Below are 22832 nucleotides of genomic sequence, written 5' to 3'. Positions count from 1 at the left end.
CCTGTGTTATAGATCAGGACAGCTATATGTATTGTGCTCTTCAGCTTTGCCAGACCAATGACCTTGAAGTCAGCAAACAGGATTGCATGTATATAGTATCTACTGGCAGCTGCCAGTAGGTAGTTGACCATGTTTCCATAGAAAAAAGAGTTTTTTGACAAGCCTATATCTTTGGTACCGTTTGACTAATCTTCATGACATTTTCCCCCAAAAATGCCCTGGTAATTCTTGTTGCAAGTGGAAAGTTTCAGGGTGATCCTTCATTCGGGAGCTGATAAAAAAGAGGGTGGGTCTCAAAAAAGTTGTTTCCTACGTTAATACACATAGGACGTTTACACACGACTACAGCTCGAACCGCTAGATGGAATTAAAACAAATTTGTCAGTAAGCAAGTTTTATGTTTTCAGTTTGTGCTTTTGGTTATTTGGTGTAAATCTGTCCAGTAGTTTCAAAGAAATACAGGAAAATAAAAATTTTCATCTCTCTGGCCGTGAATAAATCACAAATATTCGTAAATTTTCACAAATGTCTAGAAAGTTGCACCCGCCATTTTGTTCTTATGGGAGAGTGGCCCTGGGGCCGAAAATAAAAATAAGTTGTATAAAGGGCATGGGTGGAGGTACACTGACCCCAGAGGTGTGATGTAGGGGTGTTTCAGGGTCTAATTATGGGCTTCAAATTATTTTTCTTCACCATGCGTAATATTCGTGGAAATTCGAGAATATCCTCCAATATCCTCAAATATGCAAAAATAAAAATAAAAAAATCAGTCTCATTCATACACTAATTTATTCACTCATACATGCACTCGGAGACTCATGCACTTAGAGACTCATGCCGACACTCATACCCACTCACAGATCCACTGACAGAGACAGGCCCTGCGGCTAACCCCTGCTGCGCACAGCCAAAGGCTGTGCAAGAAGTGGGGTTGGGTGTTTATAAGGGTTTGGTTGCAGGCCCTGACCAAAGGCCAGGTCCTGCGGCCAACCCCCGCCATGCACGGCCTAAGGCCATGTGTGGCAGGTGTTGGATTATCGTATAGCAATTACAATTATTTTATGCTAAAAAAAAAAAATATATAGAAATTCACAGAAAAAAACAAAGGTTACAGGGACATTATAGTCATGTTCTGGATTTACTTACACAAAACCATAGAAATTCAGAAGTTATAGTTAGTTATTTCAAGTAACTATAACTCGCACCCTAAGGTAACTGTAACTCGTGCCTTCGCCATTCACTCCACATATTATATCATTGATGACATCTTCTGTGGCATCTTTGATGTTATCACCACAACATTTGCAATAAAATTATTGATTAGAAAACTGTGTATAGCAAGGGCGCGAATATATATATCTCCCAAACACGAAAAGCCCAGGCACCAGTCCATGTTAAAATCCATGCATTTAATAGCATTTCTGAGCAGCAAGACAAAAAATTCTGACGCGTTTCGGCAACAGCATGCCTTCTTCACAGGTAAGTAAGAGCAGGTGTGAGTGAGCCAGTGCTTTTTAAATACACAGTCATGTGACTTCAATAACCAAACTCCAAATTCCATAATGCACAGTTCCAGATAAATAACTTCCTGAGCTGGAGCGCTTAATTTCCATATAGCTTCAATAGCGTCACTGGCACTTCAGTTTAACCATACAAATGTGCTTCTGTGCATTAGGTATCCATTACTTAATAATCCACTTGCTTATACAGTTGCAGCCCAGCATGATAACAGCAATACAAGGAATACATGAAAAGTAAGAGGAGAGGCACACTGTCTCCCTCCTATCCCTTGCTCACCTCCATCACAATATATTTCTCGGATAAATGCCTTGTTTGCTTGAAGGTGATACGTGTATGTATACACACACATGTGTTTGTGTGTGTGTATATATAGATGTGTGTGTATATATATGTTCAGTGGCATGTGTAGCTGCAGATACACATGCTGTGCATTATCCTGCCATCTAGTGTTGGGCTCGGAGTGTTACAAGTTGTTTTTCTTCGAAGTCTTTTCAAGTCACAAGACGAGGGACTCCTCCCTTTCGGCTCCATTGCGCATGGGCGTCGACTCCATCTTAGAGTGTTTTCTTTCCGCCATCGGGTTCGGACGTGTTCCTCTTCGCTCCGTATTTCGAATCGGGAAAGTTAGCTAATTATCGAAAATTCAACAGTATTGTTCTCGCTCGGTACCGGGTTAGTGTTATCGTATCGGCACCGATCGCAGACGCGCTCCGGCGGCCCTTCGGGGCTTCCGCTCGTCAGCGGGGCCTGGTCGGCCCGAACGCATCCATCGGCAAAGACTAATGGATCGGACCCCCTTCCGCTTCTGTCCGAAGTGCCACTCGAAGTATCCTTATACAGACCAACACCTGGTCTGTAATCTGTGTTTATCACCAGAACACAGGGAGGATACTTGTGAGGCCTGTCGAGCGTTTTGGTAAAAAAAGACCCTTCGTGATCGACGAGCGAGAAGACTACAAATGGCATCGACACCGAGAGAACATGCAGAAAACAGTGAGTAAACCTGCCCCGTCCAAAACTCACACAAAGATTGTTAAGGCCAAGGGGACGCCACCGCCAGCAGGCCATGGCTTAACCCATCGAAAAGAAGGTGACCAAACATCGGCACCGAAAAAGGCCAGAGATTTGCCGAAGACTTCCGACTCCGGTCGAGATTCCGGCATCGAACAATCTCGACACCGAGGGTTCGACTCACCCAAGGTGAGAAAAATAACGTCGGAACCGAGAGAGACTTTATCGGAAACATCGATACCGAAAAAAGCAGCTTCGGAGCCGAAAAGAAGCTCTTACACAGAAGAGCAAGGACTTTCCAGCCAAATGCATGAAAAACACAGATTTGAGCAGGAAATAAGTATGGTTGAGACAGACAATACGCAAAGGAGGTTGCATATCCAGAAAGAGACTGGTAAAATACAAACTCTTCCTCCAATTAAAACTAAAAGAAAACTGGCATTTCAAGAGTCAGAAATGCAGCCAAAGGCACCACCACCAAGTTTTTTGCCACAACCTTCCCCACTACACTCACCACAGTTGTCTCCGGTGGGAACACCTCCTATGCAGTCACCTACGCATACAGGGATGACGCAGGATGATCCTGATGCGTGGGACTTGTATGATGCACCAGTATCAGACAACAGTCCGGACTGTTACCCAACAAAGCCGTCCCCTCCAGAGGACAGTACTGCATATATGCAGGTACTATCAAGGGCAGCTACGTTCCACAATGTAGCAATGCACTCTGAGACAAAAGAGGATGATTTCCTGTTCAGCACCTTGGCATCCACCCAACCAGAGTCTACCAATGCTCCCGGCATGCTCAAACATGCAAAACAGGTATTCCAGGAGCCAGTTAAAGGAAGGGCTATCACGCCTAGGGTGGAGAAAAAAATACAAGCCTCCCCCAATGGATCCTGTGTTTATAACACAGCAACTTACACCAGACTCGGTGGCTGTAGGAGCAGCAAGAAAGAGGGCAAACTCTCAATAGTCAGGAGACGCTCCACCGCCTGACAAAGAGAGTAGGAAGTTTGACGCAGCAGGCAAACGAGTGGCAGAACAGGCAGCCAATCAACAGCGGATCGCAAACTCACAAGCCCTACTTGCTCGCTACGACAGGGCACACTGGGACGAGATGCAACACATTATACAAGACTTGCCCAAAGAACACCAGAAACGTGCCCAACAGGTTGTGGAAGAAGGGCAAGCAATATCCAACAACCAAATAAGGTCCGCATTAGACTCTGCAGACACGGCAGCACGAACAGTCAACACTGCGGTAACCATTCGCAGGCATGCATGGTTACGAAGCTCTGGATTCAAGCCAGAAATCCAACAAGCAGTCTTGAACATGCCTTTTAACCAGGAACAATTGTTTGGGCCGGAAGTGGACACAGCAATTGAAAAATTGAAGGACACGGACACGGCCAAAGCCATGGGCGCGCTCTACTCCCCACAGGGCAGAGGCACATTTAGAAAGCCACAATTTAGAAGGGGGTTTTGAATGCAAACACCAAAGCCTTCCACCTCGCAAACCAGACCCACCTATCAGGCACAATACCAGAGGGGAGGGTTTCGTGGCTCATATAGAGGTGGACAATTCCAAAGAGGAAGGGGAAAGTTCCAGACACCTAAAACGAGCCAAACCAAACAGTGACTTTGATGTCACAAAACCCCAACACTTAACACCAGTGGGGGGGGAGACTTACCGCATACTATCAAAACTTGACACACATTACTACGGATGCATGGGTCCTAGCCATTATCCAACATGGTTATTGCATAGAATTCACAAAGTTCCCACCAAATGTGCCCCCAAGGGCACACAATATGTCCAAACAACACTTAGACCTATTACAAATAGAGGTCCAGCATTATTACAAAAACAAGCAATAGAGTTAGTACCCAACCATCAGAAAGGAACAGGCGTCTACTCACTATATTTCCTAATTCCAAAGAAGGACAAGACGTTACGACCTATTTTATACCTCAGAACACTGAATCTCTTCATCAAGTCGGATCACTTCCACATGGTAACACTTCAAGACGTGGTTCCCTTACTGAAAAAGGAGGACTACATGTCAACATTAGATCTCAAGGATGCCTACTTTCACATACCCATCCATCCTTCTCACAGAAAATACTTAAGGTTTGTAATACACGGCGTACACTATCAATTCAGTGTTACCATTCGGGATAACAACAGCCCCAAGGGTATTCACAAAATGCCTTGCAGTAGTAGCCGCTCACATAAGGAGACAGCACATGTACGTATTCCCATACTTAGACGACTGGCTAATAAAAACCTACACTCAACAACAGTGTCTTCTTCACACGCAATACGTTATAGAAACTCTGCACAAACTAGGGTTTTCTATAAATTACCAGAAATCACATCTGCAGCCATCCCAAATACAACAATACTTGGGAGCAACACTCAACACACAAAAAGCGATTGCTACTCCAAGTCCACAAAGGGTCCAAGAGTTCCAAAATATAACATCAAGCATACAGCCAAACCAACACTACCCAGTAAGGTTTGTAATGAAACTTCTAGGCATGATGTCTTCATGCATAGCCATTGTACCAAACGCAAGATTACATATGCGGCCTTTACAACAGTGCCTAGCAAAACAATGGACACAAGCACAGGGTCAACTCCAAGATCTAGTGTTGATAGACCGCCAGACACACTTCTCGCTTCAGTGGTGGAACCCTATAAATTTAAACCAAGGGCGGCCATTCCAGGACCCAGTGCCTCAAGATGTGATCACAACAGATGCTTCCATGATGGGGTGAGGAGCACATCTCAACAAGCACAGCATACAGGGACAATGGGACAATCAACAAAAACAGCTCCAGATAAATCATTTAGAACTGTTGGCAGTGTTTCTAGCATTAAAAGCATTTCAACCACTAATTGCCCACAAACACATTCTTGTCAAACCCGACAACATGACAACAATGTATTATCTCAACAAACAAGGAGGGACACACTCGTCACAACTGTGTCTCTTAGCACAAAAAATTTGGCTTTGGGCAATTCACAATCACATTTGCCTAATAGCACAATACATCCCAGGCATTCAGAACCAGTTAGCCGACAATCTCAGTCGAGATCACCAGAAAACTCACGAATGGGAAATTCATCCCCAGATTCTACAGGATCACTTCCTCCGCTGGGGAACACCAAACATAGACCTATTCTCAAAAAAAGAAAACGCAAAATGCCAAAACTTCGCGTCCAGGTACCCACACCCTCAATCCAAGGGCAGTGCACTATGGATCAGTTGGTCAGGGATATTTGCTTACTCTTTCCCCCCTCTCCCACTCATTCCTTATCTGATCAACAAACTAAGTCAAAACAAACTCAAACTAATACTCATAGCACCAACCTGGGCTCGCCAACCGTGGTACACAACACTGTTGGACTTATCAGTAGTACCTCACATCAAGTTACCAAACATACCAGATCTGTTAACAAAACACAAACAACAGATCAGACACCCGAATCCAGCATCGCTCAATCTAGCAATCTGGCTCCTGAAGTCTTAGCATTCGGACATTTAAACCTTACACAAGAGTGTATGGAGGTCATTAAACAAGCTAGAAAACCTACAACAAGACATTGTTACGCAAACAAATGGAAAAGATTTGTTTACTACTGCCACACTAATCAGATTCAACCACTACATGCCTCTACAAAGGATATTGTAAGCTACTTATTATACTTACAAAAGTCTAATCTAGCATTCTCTTCCATTAAAATACATCTCACTGCAATATCTACCTATCTGCAGATTACACATACAACATCGCTTTTTAGAATCCCAGTAATCAAAGCATTTATGGAGGGACTAAAAAGAATCATACCCCCAAGGACACCACCAGTACCTTCGTGGAACTTTAATATTGTATTAACACTGCTCATGGGACCACCATTCGAACCCATGCACTCTTGTGAGATGCAATACTTAACTTGGAAAGTAGCCTTCCTAATAGCTATCACATCACTTAGAAGAGTAAGTGAGATACAAGCATTTACTATTCAAGAACCCTTTATACAAATACATAAACATAAAGTGGTTCTCCATACAAATCCCAAATTTCTACCAAAGGTCATATCACCATTCCACCTAAACCAAACAGTGGAACTCCCAGTATTCTTTCCGCAACCAGACTCAGTAGCAGAAAGAGCCTTACATACATTAGACATAAAGAGAGCACTAATGTATTACATTGACAGAACAAAACTATTTCGTAAAACAAAACAATTGTTTGTAGCCTTCCAAAAACCTCATGCAGGTAATCCAATATCCAAACAAGGCATCGCCAGATGGATAGGTAAATGTATTCAAACTTGCTATATTAAAGCAAAAAGAGATCTACCTATTACACCAAGAGCACATTCCACTAGAAAGAAAGGTGCCACAATGGCATTTCTTGGGAATATACCTATGACGGAAATTAGTAAGGCAGCCACCTGGTCTACGCCTCATACATTCACTAAGCATTACTGTGTAGATGTGTTAGCAACGCAACAAGCCACATTAGGACAGGCTGTATTAAGAACATTATTTCAGACAACTTCAACTCCTACAGGCTAAGCCACCGCATTTTGGGGAGATTACTGCTTATTAGTCTATGCACAGCATGTGTATCTGCAGCTACACATGCCACCGAACAGAAAATGACACTTACCCAGTGTACATCTGTTCGTGGCATGAGATGCTGCAGATTCACATGCGCCCTCCCACCTCCCCGGGAGCCTGTAGCCGTTACTAGTTGAATGACAATTGTAAATTTGTAAATAACTATTCTTTTAATATACATTATGTACATACATACCTACTCCATTGCATGGGCACATCTAGTATACTCACAACTCCTACCTCACCCTCTGCGGGGAAAACAATCTAAGATGGAGTCGACGCCCATGCGCAATGGAGCCGAAAGGGAGGAGTCCCTCGGTCTTGTGACTCGAAAAGACTTCTTCGAAGAAAAACAACTTGTAACACTCCGAGCCCAACACTAGATGGCAGGAACAGTGCACAGCATGTGAATCTGCAGCGTCTCATGCCACGAACAGATGTACACTGGGTAAGTGAAATTTTCCATATATATATATATATATATATATATATATATATATATATATATATATATAAATTTTATTTCATTTGAATAGACATAAGTTTGTCAAACATGTAACCACTAGCAGCAATACCTGCACTACTCTTCTCCACCCCCCCCTCACCCTCCCCCTCCCCCATACCCTCCTCCCTCATCCTCAGGAATACATGTTAATCTTGTTGTTCGGTTTGGCAAAACAGTGTCTTTGTTGAAAATCTACCTTTGATGGTTTAGTGTCTGTAAGTTCTAGTTTGTCCTACTTCAGATCGGGCTCTCCACTGTCTCTGGTTCCAATGTCCTCTTCTCCCCCACTCTGTTCCTGTAGCCCTTCATTGACCATCCATCTCATATTTTAGCAAATTTCTTGGAGCATCCTCTATTCTTGTATATCATTTTTTCCTGGCATAGCAGACACTCCTCTCCCAGTTGCTCAGCGACTGCCTTTTCAATTAACTTTACTATTTCATTAGGACACTCCATAGGATGTAGTAGTTGAGGACTTTTACTGGGCAATGTGGGTGAGAGGATTTAAGGCATTTTGTGATGACATTGTCTTGAAAAATGGTAATTTTTGTTGTTGATGTGGTACTGTTTTTTTGTTTTCTCTTTGGAAGTTTTTCGATTGCATTGTGAGTCGAAATATCAAATGTTGATTCGGTTTACTAAGTTGGTGGTGTAGTAGGCTGATTATGTTCTTTTATTGAGGGATTTTATATCATAGGTTGACAGCTTGATGCTACACCATCTCTTCTCTTGCCTGGAATTTGGGTACTGTCTTTTTATAAGCCCCTTAGGGGGTGCTAAGGGTTTTTCAAAGACTTGGTTTTAAGTAGTGCTTGAAAATCCCCATTGACTTGGAGAATGAAGTCCCAAGCATTGAGTTGGATATTTATATATGAAGAAAAGTTGGATGTGACAACTTATGGGGTCAGTTGCCACAGTAGTACTTGAAGGAGTGAACTAGTTACTTAGGCAACTTTGATTGGATATGATGATATGGGAAAGACATGAATGTGGTTTGGTGTGTCCAGGCCAGCAGTAGTGATGGTTGGTAGGTGAGGCAGGGCATGGAGAAAAATAGATGCTTGATATTTGGAAGTTTCCTTTGATGAGGAGGTAATCAAGATGTGTTTTAAACCGCAGGTCAGGTAATGTTTCCTGCAAGGGTTTGTTTTTGGATACTGTATTGCAGATTGGGGGTGCCAGATTATCTGATGGAATGAGTTATAATGAAGCAGAGGACCTTGACGCTGATAGTTGAGCTAGGCCTAGGGGATCTGTAGCTGAAGTGGACTGTTACTAACTATCCTGAAGATAATTGAACATGATGCTGTATCTAATCTTGCTCATACTCAGTTATTATCTTGAGTTGTTAGTAAAATACATTTTGAACCTTCAAGAAGATAGTACATATAAAAGATGCTGTTACCTTCCATACACTGTTTTTATGTACCATAATCCTCTTCACAGGCCCTACTCCCTACGCTGTTAGTCTTGGCTCTTTAAGAACCTGGTAAGAACTTGAACATGGAATGCATTGGTAACATTAGTCTTTCAGTAATGCCATTGTTCGTTTTTGCTTAGGCTCTCCAGCTGTAGAAAGTTTTTCATTGGTGGAGAGGGCTAGTGGAAATGTAAATGTAGTGAATCTAAATGTTGATAAGATTTATACAGTCAAGTCAGAGAATGTGGTCAAAATGGAACTCAAAATAATAGGGAAAACATTTTAATCTCTTCATAAGTATGTTGGAAAAAATCATCTGTTTTTGTTTTCATGTTGTTTTATTCTCTACAGGAACAGTAAATAGATGGCAACTAATTTGCGTGTTTATCTTTTTTGTTTCTTTTTTTTTTTGCATGCTGTCTCCCTGTGTTGGAACTCTCTTAAGAGAGTAAGTTCAATATTTGTTGAAAACCTAACTATGCTGCATGAATGTGAAATTAACCCCTTTTCTCTAATGTTATGTTTCCCTCTTCCTGTGCCGTTCATGCAGTTTCCCATCTATTTCGCAATTAGTTCTCTATTATACAGAAGTTTGATAATGTCTTTAAGTTGTGCTTTTTAAGCCTACTAATTAACTGACTCTTTGAAATCTGTGCCTGTGTTCTTAATTGTGATGATTGGTGCCACAAAATTGCAAGAATTAATGTAACCTTTTGGATCTTAGAAACACACCCTCTTGCCTATTTGAAAATTTGTTATAAACTTGAGACACTTCTTTAATTGGGGCAATATGCTTTATATTTTTTCATACATTTGTATTTTTCTAAGATGGCAGGTTAGGTGTGTTAGGTGTTTAAGCAACTTGTCTTGATAAGGAAATACTTGTTACTGTCCAAGTCTGTAGTGTTATTTTGTTTCCACCATTATCTTGTTGGGTTCCTCCAATCAATGTGAAATTTGCTGTAGTTTCGGCTTTATGCAGTGTCACCTCCCTTTTAGTTGTGAGTGAACTATTGCACAGTAAATAGGTCAGTATGGTCTGGGTGCACGGCCTGGCTGTAAGCGAGATGAAATATGAAGCCACCATAGATGGCAGTGGTGATGTTATGTCACCAGTGATATCATTGACGATGACATCTCCAGCATCACATGAGGTCACTAGGAGTGCATTGAGAGTGATTTATGGTTGTTTTGCTATTCCTGAGAATATCAGTTGTTTGTGTGAAAAATGTAGCCTTTAATTTCCCTTTAAGGGAAGTTGGTTCTTAAATAATAGCTTGTTTAGTCTTGTAAATACCTAGTCGTTGTTCTCCTTTGTCAAACACACTGGAGTGATAATTGTTTTTAAACCATCCCTAATGTGAACATATGGTTCCAGGTGACAGGTGTTGAGCACAGTGTGTGCTTTGTCCCAGCCATATTTCCAGCCCTTGTGTAACCGTGGTACACTGTGCATGGTATTGAGCCAATCCGCAATAGGTAGCAGAACACCAGGCATCATGATTGCCGGTGGGTACTTTTTTTTATTTTTTCAAAAATTTGTGAATTTGGCTGAATCCACAAATTGAATCCAGGGGTACATTGTACCTAAATATTTGTTTGACATATGTGACTGTGGATAGTCATGCTCTGCATACTTCCGCCATCTAGTGTTGGGTCCAGAACATTGCAAGTTGGTTTTTCTTTGAAAAGTCTTTCAAGTCAGGAGGTTGAGTAATTCCTCCTCTTGCTGGCAATGCACATGGTCCTCGACTCTATCTTCAGATTGTTTTCTTCTGCCGTCTGGTCCAGTTCTGTTTTCTCGGAGCTCCGGTTCAAGACCATATTACATCTCTTCTGTTCGGGAAAAACCTCTCCAACCCTGTCAGTATTGCTATCAATTGTGTTTCTCATTATCCCTTTGCATTTTGGAATTGAAGAAATCTTAGTTGTATCAAACTTTCCCTATCGAGGCCCTCCGGGCCCTGTCCTTTAGGTGGCCATTCTCTCTATCCTACATCTCGGAGAATGAAAGCATGATAGAATGCATGCCTTATCGTTTTCTCTCCGAAGTGTCTCTCCATATTCCCTTGGACCAATCAACATTAGGTCTGCAACCTCTGCTTGTTTCTGGAACATAGGAAAGAAAACTGTGAAGCCTGACAGTTGTTCCAGTCGAAAAAGACTCTGCGAGACAGACGTGCCCGTTGCTGAGAAATGCAGAGGCAAGAAGTTAAGGAAACACCCAACTTCCTTGGTATCCAAAACACCATGTCGGACACAGAACAGGACATCCAGGAGGCTTCTGCTGCAGAAGAAGGACTCAAACTCGGAGGCCTAAATGACTCTAAAAATGCAGGAAATCCCTCCAGGTCAACAAATAGTGAGAAAACGACCCCCAGCTCTGCCCAATATCTCACCAGTTTGGAAGCAAAGGTGATTGAGCTGCCACTCCCTGCTGGCCATGGTAGGCATTGAAAGACTTTTTGGGATGCCCTGCCCTCAGGCTTGGCACCGAAAACCTAAAGATAACCATTTCCATCCTCGGCGCCCGCTGTTTCGGCATCAAAAAGAGTGCCTGCCTCATCTCCGACAACTTAGGCACTGAAAAGTAAAAGTGCTTTGGCACCGAAAAAAATCAGACCCAAACTCTCTGACCCAAAAACACCAACAGTCAGTTATTCAAAAAACAAAGTAACAGCTCTCAGTAAAGAAATCACAGCTTCATATCGGCCACAGACTGGGAGAGTTCTGATTAAAACTGCTGTTTCCACTCCCTCCAAGCTAAAGCTATTTTTGAGAAGTCCTTAGAAACCTCTATGCCTCCAATTAAACACAGAGGAGAATGGACAAGGACTTAGAAGAGGTTCAAACACCTCTGCCTATGTCTCCTCCACCAACCACTCCGCCACTGCAGCAAACTCCTTCTCCACAGCATTTGTAGGGTTACCCTTTAGATATTTCTCTGGAAGGCTTTCCACATTCTTTCCAGGATACTCGCCATTAGAAAAACAGCACTGGTTCAGAGAGGGCACACCAATACGGGGTCTTTCCTTTTAAGGTTCACGCTTGAACAACCAACCGCTATATTTAGGATTACCTATATCGCGGTGGTGGAAGTCTTCAGTGCCACGGACGTCTCCATTAAAGGAACTGAGGGATCATTATCATATATGAGACCGAGAGAGACTGGTGGACCCGAAAATTAGAGCCAGACCAAATGTTGGCGGCGCCATGTCGCGTAGGCTCTCATTATCCTAATGAGACTACTGGATTTTTGGGCGGCAAGATCGTTCGCAGTGTGGGGGACTAAGTCTAATCCACGGCAGAGGACCCTTGTCACCCCAAATCCGGGTTGAGCTCTGGCTAACTAGCAGTGCCTCATCTCTCCCAAAGGGAAGAGACAATTGGGCAGCCGAGCGCATGAAATCTTAGTGCTTCCCAGGGAAGTCGTGGTCACTCAGATCCCAACCAGTTCTCTCATACACAGTGTGGTCTCATATAGAAATGACAAAGGCAGTTTGAGTTTTAAAGATTGGTTTAATAAAAACAACTGCATTTTAGATAACAAGGCGTGAGCCGCAATAACCAGAACCATACAACACAGTAGCATTGAAATAGTAACAAGGAGAGTAAAACATAAGAATAACGCTATCATAATGCAACTAGATTACGTTCTCTCTCCTAAGTTCTATTTTGAGCACAGCATGTTAAACTCTGAGCCTGCCTTTTAGGTTCCCCCGGGAGGACATTGACCCTCATACCTGAGCAAAGGCCTGTGATCGGGATCAGCATCTGCAACAGGGCAGTCAGCGTCTAGTTGTGGGTTCCTGGTCGGAATCTCTCTCTTACGTGTACTGGGACTAGAAAGTGTTTTTATACTATTGATGTGAACTAACACCCCAATGTTCCTGCGTAAGAATGTGTACCGTCTACGAACCACAAAGACTAAACTTCTACCACGTCTATCGGCAATGTACCAGACTGTATCCTTGACTGAAGCACAGAGTGAGCAAGAATGTATTGTTTGCGAACTCAGTGCTCAAGCAAGCTAAACAGTGTGATAGAAGGAAATAAAACAAGATCGTGAAACTGGTTATAGTAGAATAACAGTGCGAGGCTAAATAAAATGCATCTAGGGCAAAGTGCACAGAGGCCTAACACGTTAAGCAAACGCGCATAAAGCTACATTAAAAATGGCTACACTATAATACAGCAGCCAGAATTATCAATACCAGTGTCCTTTTACGCTGGCATGCGTAGCTACGTATTCCTGGATTGAAAGAAGAGGTACAACAAACAATATTAAATGTACCATTCAATATAGAGCATCAAGTAGATTAGACATTAGAAAAGATGAAGAAGAACAATGGGGTGGCAAAATCCATGGGAGTGCTCAAACTTCTTGCTTCTTGTGGTGCTCTTCATAGGCCGCGATAGACCTCTAAATCTATTTCAGGTGAAACATCTTCATCCTATAGTAAAGGTCAGCAACACACATCCTCACACAGATTTTTATAGGGGTTCATGTAGGGGATTCAACTACAGGGTTAAAGGTAAAACACCCTCACCTTCATTCTCTCCCACTGTATCTAAACAGTAACTCACTCCAGCTTCACTCCAATTATCAAACACCTGTGGGCACCTTCAGTTATTTTTCCAAAATTGTCAACAAATTACAACAGATCAGTGGGAGCTGGATATTATCAAACATGGTTACAGTCTGGAGCTCAGTTCAACACCTCCGAACATCCCACCTCGCGTCACAAGCTTCCACAGAATCACATCACATCACTCTCCTCAAACAAGAATTACCGTCTTTACTAGCAAAAGGGGCAATAGAACCTGTTTCTATTCAGCATCAAGGAACCGGAGCGTATTCCCTTTACTTTCTCAAACCCAAGGAAGATGGCTCTCTAAGACCCATCCTAGATCTCAGACCTTTAAACCATTACTTTATATCAGAACATTTTCATATGGTCACACTCCAAGATTTGCCCCCCTTGCTATACAGGGCGACTTTCTATCAACACTAGATCTAAAAGGCACCCATTCCCATATTCCTATACTTCCAGCACATTGCAGTTATCCCAGATTTGTCATAGGAGGACAACACTACCAGTTCAAGGTGCTTCCAGTCCAAGTCACCAAGGCACCAGGAGTGTTTGCAAAATGCCTAGCAGTGATAGCAACTCACCTGCGCGGACCAAAAATTAATGTGTACCCATACCTAGCAGATCAAAGCTAACTCTCTCAAACAATACATCAGCCACATTCATGCCACAATAGACTTGCTTCACCAATTAGGGTTCACAATCAATTTTCAAAAGGTACATCTCACCCCACTTCATGTACAGCATTACCATGGGGCCATAATAAAAACACAGCTAGGCATAGCGTACCCAAATACAGCAAGAATACAGAACTTTCAAACTCAGCTTCTTCACTCTCACCTCAGTCAATAAGTCACAGTGAAATCAATCATGAGACTTCTGGGAATGATGGCTTCTTGCGTTGCAATAGTGCCACATTCATGTCTTCACCTGCGCCCTTTGCAGGAATGTCCATCACGCCAATGGTCTAAGGCACAGCATACTTTACAGGATCTAGCTTTGGTAGACGCCTGCACCTTTCGCTTTCTGCAATGGTAGAACAAAAACAATCTCTTGAAAGAACGGTAATTTCTTGACTCCGTTCCATAGGTCATTCAGACAACGGATGCTTCTCAGTCTGGATGGGGGCTCACCTCCAAGATCTCACAAGACAGAGTCTTTGGGAATCATACTTGCAGACTCTTGCACATCAACTTTTTAGAGTTGATAGCTGTTTATCTAGCGTGCAAGGCCTTTGTGATGCATCTCATCAACAAAGTAGTCCTCATCTGCACAGACAGCATGACAATCATGTTTTATCTGCAGAAACGGGGGGGGGGGAGCACTTGCTGCAGTTGTCTCGACTTGCACATACAATTTGGCACTGGGCTATTCGCCACAATATTTACTTGTTAAAAGAACACCTCCCAGGGTCCCACAACAATTTTGTTGACCTCCGCACTTGGATGCGGCAAAAAGTCCAGAGTGGGAACACCATCCCAGAGTCGTTCAACCCTGCTTTCAAAAGTGGGGATTTCCAGGCATAGATCTGTTTGCAATAAAGGAAAACGCAAAAAGCTCAAAGGTCGCCTCCAGGTTCCCACACCCTCAGTCCAAGGGCAATGCTCAATGGATGAACTGGTCAAGAATACCTGCTTATGCTTTTCCCCCTCTCCTCCTGTATGTGGCTGTGAAGTCAGGCAAACTTCTCTCACACTAATCTTATTGGCACCCACATAGGCAAGACAAACTATGGTTCACCACTCTACTGGACCTATCAGTAGCACCTCACGAGAAGCTTCCCCTGGACCTTCTCACTCAGAACCAAGGTCCGATCAGGCACCCAAATCCCAAGGAGCTAAATCTTACAATTTGGCTCCTTAAGTCATAGAATTCAGGTATTTCAATCTACCTCAAGAATGTATGGACATTGTTAAAAGAAAAAACCCACAGACCAACCACAACAGCAAGTTATGCATCAAAGTGGAGAGACTGTTCACTATTGCATTTCTACAAATTGCTACAAACAAAATCCTTTCTAAGTGATGGTACAAAATATCATTTCGTTTCTTCTCTATTTGCAAAAAGCAAACCTGGCATATACTTCTTTAAGATTACATTTAGCAGTTGTAGCTGCTTATCTTCAAAACAGACAACATTCTTCTCTTTTATAATCCCTGTCATAAAGGCTTCTATGGACTAAAAAGAGTGATACCACCAGGATTACTCCAGTACATTCTTGGAATCTTAACATCCTACTCACTAGACGTATGGGATCTCATTTTGAACTGCTATATTCATGCCCTCTGCAGTTTCCTTTGTGGAAAGTAGCCTTAGTTGCAATCACGTACATGAGGCGTGTAAGTGAGATCCAGGGATTAACATTTCAAGAACTATTTTTCCAAACACATAAAGGTGAAGTGGTTCTTTGCACTAACCCAAAACATTTTACCAAAGGTAGTACTCAATTCCATCTTAAACTATTGAGTTGTCGTTTTTTTTCTCACAACTGGATACAGTTACTGAAAGAGCCCTCCACACTTTAGACATGAAAAGAGCACTTATTTTCTATAGTGATAGAACTAAACCATTCAGAAAGACAAAACAACTTTTTTGTTGCTTTTTCTCAACCACATAAAGGTAACCCTGTTACTAAATCCAGCATAGCAAGATTGATTGTTAAATGCATCTAAACCTGTAGTGCAGAAGCTAAGAGGCCACGACCTATCACCCCTAGAGCACAGTCAACACATAAAAAAGGTGCATCTGTGGTATTTCTAGGGAACATACCTATAATTGGCATTTGTGAGGCAACTACATGGTCAACACAATACACGTGGACTAAACATTATTGTGTGGATGTTTTGGTATGCCAAGAAGCCAGCGTGGGTCAGGCAGTACTACGTACCCATTTTCAAAGCTCTGCAGCACCCACAGGTTAGCCACTGCTGCTTGGGAGGCACTGCTTTACAGTCTATGTTGAGCATATGTATCTACAGCCACACATGCCATCAAACAGAAAATGTTGCTTACCCAGTAAGCATCTGTTTCTGGCATGTAGTGCTGCAGAATCACATGTCCTCACCTACCTCCCCGGACACCTGTGGCTGTTAAGTCTATTGATAAACATTCTTATGCTTGGTTATTTTGCTTGCGTACATTCCATACATCACTGCCTGCCGGAAAACAATCTGAAGGTGGAATCGAGGACCATGCACATTGTCAGCCAGAGGAGAAGTCACTCTACCTTGTGACTCGAAAGACTTTTCAAACAAAAGCAACTTGCAACCTTCCTGGCCCAACACTAGATGACGGAAGGATGTACAGTATGTGAATCTACAGCACTACATGCTACAAACAAATGTTTACTGGGTAAGCAACATTTTCCTTTTTCTACTTGATATGTACCACCTCCCTTGTTTGTGCCTGTATATTTTCTTACTCCAACCCCTTGTCTTGTATTGCTTTTATCTCCTAAGAGATTGAGCATGCATGTTGGATGAATTACCAAATTTGCATACTCAGAAAACATTTTTGTCACAACAAAGGGCATTTTCATGCTTCAGGAGATGACAGGGAGATCACCATGGCCCTTCCAACCAATTATTAGACTAAAAATGGTTCCCAATTCAAGATGGTGAGAGGGGAACAAATTGCATTCAGCAAATGAACGGATTTACACCAAACCACAGACGCTGTATTCTGAGTTGAGTACTACTTTAATGCCAAGTATTGGCTTCATTCCACTCAGCTGTTCTTGCTACAGCAGAGAACTTAAACCCCAATGGGAGATGAAATGGAAATGCTTCTGTTTTAGACAAGCCCCCCTTTTAACTTGTACTACCAGCCCACAAAACTTGACATATCAAAATGTAGCTGAATGTGCTAATTTTAGGCCCCATTCGTGCAGATTCTTCAAATGACACCCAAGTAATTAGTAAGGCATAAACAGCCTTTGAAATAGGAAGTGAAATCTATGCATAATTTCAGTCACAATTACTGACTCATGTAAAATCCTTCAGTGTAGAGTGGCACATTGCATGCTGGGTAATTTCGAAGGAGTGGTAAATTGCATCCACCATATAATATCGATTTAACATATAATCCTTTAGCATATCAAGAAGTAATGAAAATTAATTATGCGATCACTCACTGGGCACGTTTGTTAAACTAAGTGTGCATAAAACATTTAAACATTAGAAAATGTATTTTTATACTTTGGATGGAATTTAATTGTGTCTTAGACATCATTTAGGTACAGATGATAATCAAGTGGAAGCCAGAGCACAAAATACTTGATTGTCAATGTGAGTGTTTGCACATCTTAATAATTATTATGAAAGAATAACCATTGTGTTTTTTCCTGGCATGTAGTTGATTTATCATTTGAAAGTTCCCATTTAAAGTATGTGTAAAAGTTAATTGAGAATTGTAGTCCTAGTTTTGTTGTTCAGTAATTATGGTAGAGGTGCTGCCGAATTAAGAAAACCCATGAAATTACTATTATAATTCATTAGGTAGTGCATTAAAAGGAAATTTCTCACCTTATATCACATTATCACGTGGCATGAAAATGTATTCTTTGCAGTGAGTTGTGTTGCACCAATCATCATTATGACGTTTTCTTTGCCATTGTTACTGCATGGAAGAACAGTTAAGCCTCTTCAGAATTTGGATATTAGTACATAAATTCTCTTGCATTTATGCTTAGTAAAATGTGAGAGAGATAATTTTCTTGCTTGGCTTACAATCTCTGCCTAATTCTACCTTTGGCTGATTTACAGATTTCTGTTTTCTAGGTTTCTGAATTCAATAGCAGTCAAACTTTCTCCTTGTTTCATCTTTCATTTTGCCCCCTGTTAACCCTCCCTGACCCAAACCCTCTAGGTGTTCAGTATGTTTCTAGAGACCCTGGTAGATTTCATTATAGTTCATAAGGAAGATCTGCAAGACTGGCTTTTTGTGCTGTTGACACAGCTGCTGAAGAAAATGGGAGCAGATTTGCTTGGATCTGTGCAGGCAAAGGTTCAAAAAGCCCTTGATGTTGCCAGGTAACAATGAACATTTTGTAGATATACTTAACTTCCAAGTAACATACATTTGTATAAATCGCAGTACATGTGTATATGTGCAGAACTGTATTGCTATGCTACTTTTGTCTTCTTTGCGATGTGTCAGAAATAACACTGTTGTCTGGTGCAGTATCTGTATTGTTATGGTTTTAGGAAAAAAGACTGCACAGAAACACTAAGGATTCCATTTTGAAAATAGATAAAACCTCGACGTTGCCTTTCAATATGGATTAGATTTCAGAAACGGTGCATCGTTTCCAGTGACTAATCGGGAGGCCACTTTTCTTCGCAGAATAAAAAAACACTCTCCCCTTTTTTTCATTTGTAGACACAATTAGAGCCATCCCCTGCCTACAACCTGGGAAGTCTCCTGGCCACAACAAAATACTGGGAGATCTTTACTGCTCCGAGTTATCTGTTTAGGTTCTACACATCAGTAAACTTTCAAATAAAATTGTAGGAGGTGATAGTATCCTGGATACTTGGTGGGGAGTGGAAGTCATTCTTGTTTGCAATAAGGGTGACAGAAGTAATCCTAGAAATGATCGCCCAGTTAATTTGATTGATAACCTCCAGAAGCTGTTTTGCCACCAGATTCTGGAACTGCAATATTGGATAACAGAAGCTAACATTTTATCTCCCTTACAAGCAGGTTTTCATCAAAGGGTTAGCACAGTAAGCTAGATATTCCGGTTCATTCTAATGGATTGGAACTATCTCCAGCTAACAAAAGACTTAGTACATGGCATTTGTGAGTCTTAAAATGCCTTTTGATTTAGTTTCAAGAGTTTTATTGTGGTCACTTTAAGACAAACGGATATGAGTACTGACCTGTTAAATATTATTGTAGGATTGCACAAAGCAAATTATGCCCAAGTGTGGTGGGGAAGTCTGGCGAGTTAACTAACCGTATAAAAATTGAGAAGGGTGTATGCCCGGGGTGCATCTTGTCCCCCACATTATGTTCTTTTTACATTAATGCCATACTAAGTTTTCTGAAAGATTGTACCTGTGGTTCTCCCATGCTTAATGGGGCGCTTGTACCAACACTTTTGTTTACCAGTGACACCTTACTAATCACTTGCATCCCTATGGAATTACAAAATCTTCTAGATAAATGTACAGATTTTTCCCATGGAAGGTAATTAGAAGTGAATAAATCGAAAACAAAGTGCATGACCTCTAGCCCTCATTAATTTAGGGATCCGTATTGTAGAATTTGGTTGATTGATTGCCTTGTTGTTTGGCTACATAAATCTTTGTCCTGGTCAATGCAATTATATAAAGTCAGCAGCGGATTGTTACATGGTGCCTCTGTGGTCACTGAGGCAAAGTTCAGAGCGCTGCCTTGTACGGGCTAAAATCTGGGGACGTGTGAGAATAAAAGAGGTGGTTACTAAAGAATATACCTTTCTCATGTCGTTGTTTAGCCCACCCCCAAAGTACACCTACAGTCCCTCTATTCTTTGACGTAGGCCTTAAATGAATAAATGGTATTGCAGGCCTAGGACCACTCCTGTTTTGGATTAGACTATGGACAACTCCTGAACTAGAATCCTATAGAAGAATGCTAATTGAGGCTCTAGGCATGACAAACTCTATTAACAGGTTTTGTCATATAAAAACTTCAACCGTAAGTGGTGGAAGGAGAGCAGCTGGTAAGGCGGCCTTTTGGCACCTTACAAATGAGCAATACCATAGAAATTGTAGATCTGGCATACTCACTGCTATATTTCTTTCCTAAATGCATCCCCATTTAACCCTTAAATGGATTCCATCACTCCTTATCAGGTCAGAACTTTATATATCAAGTTCAGGATGGGCTCTCTCCACATAGACCATTTTTTAAGTAAATGGAAGCAGTCGTCTGAGGTCCAAGCATTTTGCCCTTGATGCGAGGACACAATAGAAGATATAGATCATCTACTATTCTTTTGCTGTCTGTACAAAACAGACAGATTTATTTGGATTAAGCCACTTTGTATTAACTAGGCACAAGGCAATATTCACTAGCCTCTAGTATATTACAGACAATACCGATTTTCACATTGTTTATGCTATGAGTAGATACCAATGTGCAGTTGGAATAAGAAAGAAAAGGTTGGGGTATCCTTTGTAATTAAATTACCCAAATTGTTTTTACATCTACCTTCTGTTTCGCAGTGATTGTTATTTAATGTTTTAGACATGTTTTTAATATTACTAATTATTTTAACAAACATAGACTTAGGATGTTTTTTTCTATACCATTCATGATTTACCGCAGTATATAAAACATTGCGCTGCCTGTTCTGTGAGAGTATGAATTCAAGCAGGTTGTCACACAGTAAGGTATCTTCTTTCTAAATATTTTCTATCTTTATCTATATTTCTAATATAGAATCTTCTGCTAGTAAGTTACTGATACACTTTGCACTTTGAGTTTTTATTCGTACGAAAAGGGTCTCGCTTGAACATAGGGACCAATGTAAAGTGTAAAAACCAAGTGTTTAATTGATGTATTTATTACAAGTCCTCTTTTTGTTTTTTATACATGTTTATAAGATACTGCATATTGCTTCTTGTGCATGTTGTTTGGGGTTACAAAAAATACAACTACCATGTTGCCTTTCATTTGTCAGTTGTTGCCTTTTATTTACCATAGCTATTCTGATGGATAAACCTTCTTGCATATTACTCATCTCATGTGTTATCGTTCCAAGCTTTAGACCAGCCTGGAAAAGCTTTCCCCAGGAGTTTTCTACCAGCAGCATGAGGCAGTGCCTTTCCGCTTTAGCTGTGACTCAATCTCCAGACATTACTTTACCAGTGTATATTAGGTGCCACCTGTTGTGCTGACATCAGTTCCTGTTTGATGTTTGTCTGGACTCTTTTGATGTCTCACTTGCATTTTTAAAAGAAGTAGTAGATGATGTCCTTATTGGACCAGCGTAAGATCTACATGTTTTGTCATGGATAGAAATCAGAGGCATTGTCCTGTGATGCTTGTGCCATGAGGCACCCATACGCCATCAGAGAGTGGAAGATCAAGTTATTTTTGGCTAAGGCCCAAAAGGAGATACAAAACCGGTTTACACTCACCCTCCTACACTTAACCCACCCCAGAAAAACCTCATTGGGCTGTCAGGAAATTATGTCCTAAGAGCTATCCTCATTAAGGACCTCTTACTCAGTGAAACTGTACTGCTGCCAGAACCTTTCAGAGCCTCAGTGCCAGCCCCTAACTTATAGTTTACCTTGTCCAGCACTGAAAAAGGGGAAACCAGAGTTTACAGGTTCTTCCTTTGTCCCTGCTCAGGTCGATACTTTCAGGCTCGCGATTTTGGATCTTTTCTGAACAGCAGGAAAGACAAAAAAATTCCCCCAGGCTAATTTAGAGCAAACTACAATGTTGACTGTGCAAAAACACTCAAACAACAAACAAACAAAACTGTTTATTAAATTATGACTGTGCAAAAACACTCAATCAAAACCATATTTATTAAATTGTGGTCATATATAACTCATAAATTATATAATCACACACACCTTACACATAAATATATATACAAAGATGTCATGAAAATTACATATTTTTAGCTCTTTATTACAAACATCATAGGGTATTCAGTCCATACATGTAAGATCTCTAAAATCTTATATATGTTCGATGGCATGTGTAGCTGCAGATACACATGCTATGCATTATCCTGCCATCTAGTGTTGGGCTCGGAGTGTTACAAGTTGCTTTTCTTCGAAGAAGTCTTTTCGAGTCACGAGACTGAGGGACTCCTCCCTTTCGGCTCGATTGCGCATGGGCGTCGACTCCATCTTAGATTGTTTTCTTTCCGCCATCGGGTTCGGACGTGTTCCTCTTCGCTCCGTATTTCGGTTCCGAAAAGTTGGTTAGCTATCGGAAAATTTGACGGTATTGTTTGCGCTCGGTACCGGGTTAGTGCTAGCACATCGACACCGAAGAAAGAAGCGCTCCGGCGGCCCTTCGGGCCTTCCACTCCTCGGCGGGGCCTGGTTGGCCCGACCGCGTCCTTCTTCAAACCTCATGGACCGGACCCCCTTCCGCTTCTGCCCCAACTGCCACGCAAAGTATCCTTATAC

At 41.6% G+C, this 22832-nt stretch overlaps 1 protein-coding gene across 50 annotated transcripts in view; it reads left to right on the top strand.

Moving 5' to 3' along the window:
- Positions 1–22832, top strand: part of CLASP2 (cytoplasmic linker associated protein 2) — a 1425897-nt gene that overhangs the window by 1106989 nt on the left and 296076 nt on the right. For all 50 annotated transcript variants that reach the window (XM_069214594.1, XM_069214706.1, XM_069214671.1 and 47 more), the window contains one exon: positions 18553–18716. In XM_069214594.1, the coding sequence (XP_069070695.1) occupies positions 18553–18716 (164 nt within the window). The remainder of the gene's footprint in view (positions 1–18552; positions 18717–22832) is intronic.

The sequence above is a fragment of the Pleurodeles waltl genome, chromosome 2_1, assembly GCF_031143425.1.
Source record: "Pleurodeles waltl isolate 20211129_DDA chromosome 2_1, aPleWal1.hap1.20221129, whole genome shotgun sequence".
Classification (NCBI taxonomy): domain Eukaryota; kingdom Metazoa; phylum Chordata; class Amphibia; order Caudata; family Salamandridae; genus Pleurodeles; species Pleurodeles waltl.
The sequence above is the reverse complement of the archived record's forward strand: the minus strand, read 5'-3'. Positions and strand labels throughout refer to the sequence as shown.